An 8,904-nucleotide genomic window follows, 5' to 3' on the forward strand; every position below is an offset into this window, starting at 1 on the left:
ATACTAAACATATAATTTACCCTATTTAATATAATTGCCATGAATTTGCCTGAAAGTCTGCAATATTCTGAGATCCATTTCTACTCGTTTGATTTCATTTACAAAAAGAGATATTATAGCATATACAAATAAAGGGTTAGAATTGAAAAACAAAACCTATAAAGATCTGAAAACCAGTTCAATCTTGAACACAAAAACTGATCAATGATCATATTAAAATTGGAGAAAACAAAATTGAATCTCGAAACTGAAGTAATTAAAAGATTAAGTTCAATTGTTTCCTAATTAAAGTTGCTGCAATCGAATAAGACCTTTGCTGTCATTTCCCTTTCGAATCTCCAAATGTAATTCAAATCCACTAGCAGCTCAGTAATGTCAACTTCAGTGTTTTCTTTGTTTGCAAAGAAGAGAGTTTGCAAGAGAAGAACATTCGTTTTAGGCAACAAATTCTGGTGCTCGAAGCTCCTTTCATTTTGCCATTTGATCATGTTGTGTGCCAATGGCGATAGCCAATCCAAGATGCTTCTCAAAGCTGTTCTCCATTCTCCGGTGAGCACTGGATCACTCGCCGACAACTCAACTCCTTTTAGTCTTCCCCTTAGAGATGATCTGAGACTGCTTGGAAGCATGGAATAAAGATCGTCTCGGGCATCGACGCTGACGGATTGTGGCGACTTGATCATCTTCTCCATTATGATTATCAAATTCGCGTAGTGTAATGGTAAAGTTGCGGCACCTAATGTACTCGGTGGAGGCTTAAGACGCCTCATGTTCGACTCGAAAAACTTGACTTCCATAGCTTTCTTTTCTTCTTGCTTTGAACAACTCCCCAATGGATGGACTGTTGCAGAAGCCGAGAGGCTTCGAGGTAAAGAGGTAAAGATGAATACCCAAATCCAAAAACTGGGTTCATTTTCCCAGAACAGTAAAGATCGATCTAACGAGCATGGAAACAACCGTGTCGTAACCGGTTTTTGCCCGGACACGAAATTTCCTTGACGGAAAAAGTAAAGTAAATAATTAAATGATTTTTAATGAAATGTTTTAGAGTCGCCATCGACTTTTTGGGTAAAATAGGTCGAGTACCTAAAAATCATATTTTAAAAGAGTTTTTAAGAAAAAACTATTTAAATGATAAACTCGTATGCGTATAACCAAAAATTTATTCTTTTTAGTAATAAAAAAGAATTCGTGGTCGGTTACGTTTGTGGAAGGATTAACACCCCCACAACGCTCAAAATTGGTCTCGGTCGATTATAAATTGTCTCAAATAATAGAATTTAAGAATTCTAATATAAATTTAATTTATGATCCTCTTATTTCATATTCAATTGAATAATTTTAAGGAAAAATATATTAAAATATATATATTTTTATGGTTTTATAAATATAGTATTTATTTATTTAAAAATATTAGAAAATGACATCTAGTTACTTTAAGACAACCCCTTTCTTTAATATTAAAAATAAATAAATATTAAAAAATATGAAAATAAATTAAATATAATATTTTATTTATTTAAAATATCAGAAAAGGACATATAGTTACTTTAAGACAGCCCATTTCTTAATATTAAAAAATAAATATTATTATTTAATTAAATATATTTATATGAAATAAAAAATAATTAAATACCATATTTAAAATATTGAAACATATATGGTAATAATAAAAAATTGCAATTAAACAATGACCAAATTGAAAGAAATTAAAAATATAAGATTAAATTAAAAAGCAATAAAACTTATAGCCAAAAATGAAAAGAATTCAAATATCAGTGACTAAAATGTAAAATATCAAAACTTACTGCTCTAATTCAAAATATTATGAGAGATTGTGATTAAAAGTGTAGTTTACCCTAATTAATAATATGGACTAAAATATCAATTATTAAAATTATAGGGGACTAAAATGAGTATTTACCCTAAATATTATATAAATAAGGTTAATGACTAAATTATAAATAAATAAAATTGGAAGACCGAATTCAAATTATCATAAATTGATTTTAGTGACTAACTCATAAAGTTACAGACTTGAAGGGACTGCGAAAATGATTTTTCCACTTACACAGGCACCCCTCCCCAAAACGACGTCATTTGGAGTGGGGTATAAATACCCATTTAACCGGCCATTTTGGTCGATTTTCTTCATTTCTTAATTCTGGTTCCTCTCTAAGGAGAGAATTCTCTATTTTCTCTCTAAATTTCTTTCAACAGCGGGAGTCCGGCCACCGTTGACCGCCTCGCTCTGGCGCTATTCGCCGTCGCCGGCCACCGTAAATGGTGGCCGAAAATTACAATATTACCCCCAAATTAACGCTCGGCTTTCCCTATTCAAATCCTTAGATTTTCCTAGATCTATTTTTTTACATTCGATGTGTGGATCTCTAGCGACGTTTGGACTCTCCGAGGGTAAGTTCCTTCTCTTTCTCTTTCGATTTGTAGCTGACTGGGATTGTTGGTAGCTTTGTTTTTGTTCGTATATTTGTTGTATGTTCTCGTTCTTGCTTCGTTTTCTGCCGTTGGTCCCCTCTCTTTTGCAGGTTCGGTGGCCATATTTATAGGCCACCACGGTGCTTCTCTTGGACCAGTCTTATGGGTAAATTTCGGTGAGTCACCGAACTATCTGGTGACTCACCATATAGCAGTAATGTGAACGGTCAGAGTAGACCTTCTGGAGGCTTCGTCGGAGGCATCGTGGCAGCAGTATCGGTGACCGAGTGGTGGCAGTTGAATCGGTGGCTGGAAGCTTGAGGAAACTCTAAAGGTCAGAGTAGACCTTTTCTCTCTCTTTGTTTTACAATTCGATATATTGTTCAATCTTAGTTGGCTCCACTAGTTTCTCGTTGTTAAAATTTCAACTCCCTTCTGTGGAAAGAAATCTTCATTATATATCACTTCAAACCTTGGGGTTGAAGAAAACTTCATCTTGGGTCTAAAAATTGAAACCATATGATCGTAACATTGGTTCAACACCAGAATAACTGGTTCGTAAAACATTTGACAACACATTCATTCTTTCCTGTGGCTTCTGCTCAGATGTTCGTAAAACATTTGATAACACATTCATCCTTTCTTATGCCTTCTGCCCAAATTTTTCAATCATTGAAGCTCCTTACATAGTGTTCAAAGCTTTTGTATGATGTCATAAGACCACTTGAGAACAAAACTCAGTGGAAATACAAATGGGATGCTGGTGTGTTTCATGACCAAAAAGTTGGTCAAATTCACAAAATATGCTAGTGTCGAATTTAATAAAAGATACCAACCGATCTTGATATAATCTCAAACAAGGGTAAGTGTGATACCGATCATGTTTTCTTCTATAATGAGTGTTGTAGGAAGTAGAAACACATCAGCTATAGGAGCCATGTACAGAAGGAGATTCATGGAATTTTTACTGCTATAATGAAACCCACATGATAAAACCAAATGGATGAAACTGAGTTCACCCTGATTGGAAATGATAACCCCAGTAACAATGAGAATAAGAGTATACATAACCGAGTCTCTCTCTTCAATGTCATCAAGTAAGCGAAAGCTGTCTTGAAAAATAGCTTCGTAGCCCCAACAGTATGATTGAAACTAACTGCCAAGAACCTCAAAGAAATATTTTGTATAATCACCGACACACAAAAGACCAAATTTAAAGCCGAGATCTTGAGGAACTGAACCTTGGATCGAATGGTCTGCATGGGGACTATCTTTATCCATTCAGTCGTGATGTAGCTTAACAAAGAACACACTGTCATATGACACATGGCTAAGAAGATTGGTATTTGAAACCATACTTGAGTAATATTTGTTCAACACCAGGACCCTAATATAACTGCCTAAAGAACGAAGCATTTGTATAGTCAGCTCTACTGTCATATTTCACCATTTCATTTTTCATTCCTTTCTGTCTTACTGGAAATATTTGCTCAAAGCAATGATTTTTCCATAATATGATATAAGCCTTCAGCATGCCCCAACATTGCTAATACAGACGTTCAAAATGAGCCAACATTCCTGATTCTGATTAAAATGGGCTTTCAGCATACCCCCAACATTTGCTAATACAAACGTTCAAAACAAATCACATTTCTATTTCTGATGAAATGGGCCTTTCAGCGTGCCCCAACATTTGCTGATACAAACATTCAAAATGTGTTTAATATTCATATTTCTGATTGAAATGGGCTTTCAGCATTCCTCAACATTTGCTTCTTGTGATGTGAGCTTTCAAATTCCCCAACATTTTTTCATACTGATATGCCTTCAAAATTCCCCCATATGGGTCTGTCTGAAGTGGCTTTTAAAATGCCCCAACATTTGTTTCTGGTTTAAATGGCCTTTGAGATGTCCCACATGGATCTGTCTGAATTGGGCCTTCAAAATGCCCCAACATTCTAAACTGTAAGGCTTACTCTCAATGTTTGTTGATTTGAATCTCATAATCCCTTTCATCATGAATCTTCTTTGAATATCTGTAAAAGCCTCATGTTTGAATGCAATCAAATGTATCAATGTAATGCATTTTTATTGTGCAAATGATGTTCATATAAATGCAAAAATGTTGATGCAATCTTCATTTGACTTCAAAGTGGCGAACTCGGTCTTCCTTCACTTAGTCCAAATGTCATTTCGAGCTGGCATTTTTTATGAACCATCTGATCCATTTGCATCTTTGTGTCTTTTTTGTTAAAAGAAATGTTTCATTTATGGAACTCTGGTTGTAATCAGAATTATGACCTTGATGTCCCCATTTTTGTCTTTGATAACACCAGCTTTCTTTGCTTGGACTTGTGTAGAAATCCAATAAAGCTTTCATCTTTGAAAAGAGAATCTATCATCTTTAAAGAATGTAGATGTAGATATACCCAAACAACGAATATTGTTCAATCTTAGTTGGCTCCACTAGTTTCTCGTTGTTCAATCTTAGTGGCTCCACTAGTTTCTCGTTGTTAAAATTTCAACTCCCTTCTGTGGAAAGAAATCTTCATTATATATCACTTCAAACCTTGGGGTTGAAGAAAACTTCATCTTGGGTCTAAAAATTAAAACCATATGATCGTAACATTGGTTCAACACCAGAATAACTGGTTCGTAAAACATTTGACAACACATTCATTCTTTCATGTGGCTTCTGCTCAGATGTTCGTAAAACATTTGATAACACATTCATCCTTTCTTATGGCTTCTGCCCAGATTTTTCAATCATTGAAGCTCCTTGCATAGTGTTCAAAGCTTTTGTATGATGTCATAAGACCACTTGAGAACAAAACTCAGTGGAAATACAAATGGGATGCTGGTGTGTTTCATGACCAAAAAGTTGGTCAAATTCACAAAATATGCTAGTGTCGAATTTAATAAAAGATACCAACCGATCTTGATATAATCTCAAACAAGGGTAAGTGTGATACCGATCATGTTTTCTTCTATAATGAGTGTTGTAGGAAGTAGAAACACATCAGCTATAGGAGCCATGTACAGAAGGAGATTCATGGAATTTTTACTGCTGTAGATGAAACCCACATGATAAAACCAAATGGATGAAAACTGAGTTCACCCTGATTGGAAATGATAACCCCAGTAACAATGAGAATAAGAGTAATATACATAAGCCGAGTCTCTCTCTTCAATGTCATCAAGTAAGCGAAAGTTGTCTTGAAAAATAGCTTCGTAGCCCCAACAGTATGATTGAAACTAACTGCCAAGAACCTCAAAGAAATATTTTGTATAATCACCGACACACAAAAGACCAAATTTAAAGCCGAGATCTTGAGGAACTGAACCCTGGATCGAATGGTCTGCATGGGGACTATCTTTATCCATGCAGTCGTGATGTAGCTTAACAAAGAACACACTGTCATATGACACATGGCTAAGAAGATTGGGTATTTGAAACCATACTTGCTGAGTAAATATTTTTCAACACCAGGACCCTAATATAACTGCCTAAAGAACGAAGCAATTATGTATAGTCAGCTCTACTGTCAGTATTTCACCATTTTCATTTTTCATTCCTTTCTGTCTTACTGGAAATATTTGCTCAAAGCAATGATTTTTCCATAATATGATATAAGCCTTCAGCATGCCCCAACATTTGCTAATACAGACGTTCAAAATGAGCCAACATTCCTGATTCTGATTAAAATGGGCTTTCAGCATACCCCCAACATTTGCTGATACAAACGTTCAAAACAAATCAACATTTCTATTTCTGATTGAAATGGGCCTTTCAGCGTGCCCCAACATTTGCTGATACAAATATTCAAAATGCGTTAATATTCATATTTCTGATTGAAATGGGCTTTCAGCATTCCTCAACATTTGCTTCTTGTTGATGTGAGCTTTCAAAATTCCCCAACATTTTTTCATACTGATATGAGCCTTCAAAATTCCCCATATGGGTATGTCTGAAGTGGCTTTTAAAATGCCCCAACATTTTGTTTCTGGTTTAAATGGGCCTTTGAGATGTCCCACATGGATCAGTCTGAATTGGGCCTTCAAAATGCCCCAACATTCTAAACTGTAAGGCTTACTCTCAATGTTTGTTTGATTTGAATCTCATAATCCCCACGAGGTCTACTTTTGCTAATGCCCCATTGAGGGTTCTCGTGGCTCTACTCGTGAACAAATCTGTTAATCTTGAATACTCTCATTCTGGTGTCAATAAGCAGCAGTGTTGTCAAGTAATTTGAGGAATTCTCTTTGTTAAGTTAATCGATTGACGGAATTGGCCAAAAGGGGGGTGACTTGGCAATTAAAATTTTGGTGGAAACTTTTGTAGAAAATTGAAAGTAATTGCACAGCGATTTAGTGTGGTTCAAATTTCTCAACGAAAGTCTACGTCCACTACCTTAGCTATCCACACTAAGGATTTTCCAACAAATTCACTAATTAGTTCTTTCTTTTGAGGCCAAAGAGATAACCTTACAATTCCCTCAAGAATATACCCCAATTCTTGAGAACACTCTTTCTCAAAGAGAAGATTACAAATTCGCAAACTTAATGAAAAACCTCACAAGGCAAATGTGTTTGCACAATTCTAGAACAAAGAAAGAACACTCAAGAATGAATACAATTGAGTACAAGTAGTGTTCTCGAAAGCAAAATGAATATTGAATGAAAAATAGGCTTGAAATGCTCAAACAATGAGTTTGATGCTTTCTCTTTGATTATCTCTTGATTCTTGTTTCTTGTTGTTTCTTTTTGTTAATCAATGGCTTCTAAGCTTGTTTAAATACTCCTTCAATTGATTCTGAACGTTGGGGATGATTAGTGGAGTCAAAGGAGCAATTTAAGTGTGAAAACAATTAATACAATTAGTGGAGTGTCTGGTGCATCAATGCATAAGGCTAGTGCATCAGTACACTATGTGTAAAATTCAAATATTTCGACCGTTAGACCCTTAGTGCATCGGTGCACTAAGAGTGCATCGATGCATAAAATGAATTCGATGTTTTAAACAAGCCAGAGTGCATCGATGCATGGTCTGTGCATCGATGCATAAAATGCATTCGATGTTTTCATAAAACTTGAGTGCATAGATGCATGGTAGTGTATCGATGCATAAAATGCATTCGATATGGTGAGTGCATTGATGCATCAACGAGTGCATCGATGCATCAATGAGTGCATCGATGCATCCCTTCTCAATTTTGATTTTTGGCTCGTTTTTTGTTCGAAATACTTTGTGAAAATTGTTTCAAAAATATTTTAAGTATAAAACACAATTTTACACATTAGTACGGATTGAAATTTAACTTTGAAAGACTTTGAGTAATATTTTGATATTCGATTAATTAAATCGAATATACTTAGAAAATCATTTGTAAAATCTTAAAATTCATTTAACTTAATTTGTTATATTGAAACATCAAAATGTTTTCAACAATCTCCCCCTTTTTGATGTAACAAAACATTTTAGTAATTTTAAGATTTTCTAATAAATCAAGTTTGAAAAATTACTCCCCCTTACTTTAACACTTCTCCCCCTTTTTGTTAAATCAAAAAGACTTCAAAACGCTTTAAACAAGATTGTGAAAAATATAGCCAATTGATTATAAATAAATATAGCTTAAGCTACTAAGATCAAAGATCAAGAGAAAGGTTGGCCATTAGTTTCATAATTCAATATTCATAATCAAATGTGAAATGGCATAATTGGTCATAATGCAAATAATATATAAATGATGCAAAAATTAATAAACATTAAGCTCAGAAAGAAAGTTAAAACCAAGCCAAATATATATATAACAAGTTCAAACATCCAACCATCCAAATCATAAATCCAAACAAATTCAATTATTCAACAACCAAAGTAAAGCAATCCAAAAGCATTCAAAATGTTTAAAACAATAAGATCTACCATGGCTTGAACAGAGGGAATACGTTCTTCTCGGATTTTGTAAGATTGGAAGGAATCCATGTACCTATAGTAGAGTTCTTCTCTACGACGCTCAGGCATATTAAAACATGATTTTAGAATGGTCATATTGGGATCGTTTGTATTTGGAGCTTGAGGAGGAATAGGATTAGAAGGTCGGTTAGAATGATTAGAAGAAGTCCTAGGGCATTTAGGGTTTGACATAGTTTAAGAAATCAGAATTAGGAATGTAACCTGTAATTTTGAAACACGTGTATGCACAATAATCAATTCCAAAACTCATTTGAGTCCGCAATAATTCAAGGTTCTCTAAATCGAATCCTAATGAGCATGTTTTTGAAAATAACATTTGAAATATTATAATACATATAGTTTTCATGAAAACAATACAATTAAATCAAAAAATCAATAATTTCGAAAATAACAATTTTTTATAGTATTTCAAAATTTTAAAGACAATGTTGAAAAATTGTTTATTTTTTACGAAATTGATTGTAAAATATAGTTTAGAATCATAATATAATCAA

The 8,904-nt window shown here is 34.1% G+C and overlaps 1 protein-coding gene across 1 annotated transcript; it reads right to left on the reverse strand.

Moving 5' to 3' along the window:
• Positions 1 to 281: 281 nt before the first annotated feature.
• LOC120163141 (protein PSK SIMULATOR 3-like) lies at positions 282 to 797 on the reverse strand. The gene has a single exon (XM_039173138.1). The coding sequence runs from the start codon at positions 795 to 797 to the stop codon at positions 282 to 284; it is 516 nt and encodes a 171-aa protein (XP_039029069.1).
• Between the last annotated feature and the right edge of the window lie 8,107 nt (positions 798 to 8,904).

Source organism: Hibiscus syriacus, unplaced genomic scaffold (genome assembly GCF_006381635.1).
Source record: "Hibiscus syriacus cultivar Baekdansim isolate YM2019G1 unplaced genomic scaffold, ASM638163v2 tig00111427_pilon, whole genome shotgun sequence".
Taxonomy (NCBI): Eukaryota; Viridiplantae; Streptophyta; class Magnoliopsida; order Malvales; family Malvaceae; genus Hibiscus; species Hibiscus syriacus.

Bases quoted from the DNA above. Each gene is read 5' to 3' on its own strand.
- LOC120163141 (XM_039173138.1), bottom strand. From the start codon at position 797: ATGGAAGTCAAGTTTTTCGAGTCGAACATGAGGCGTCTTAAGCCTCCA.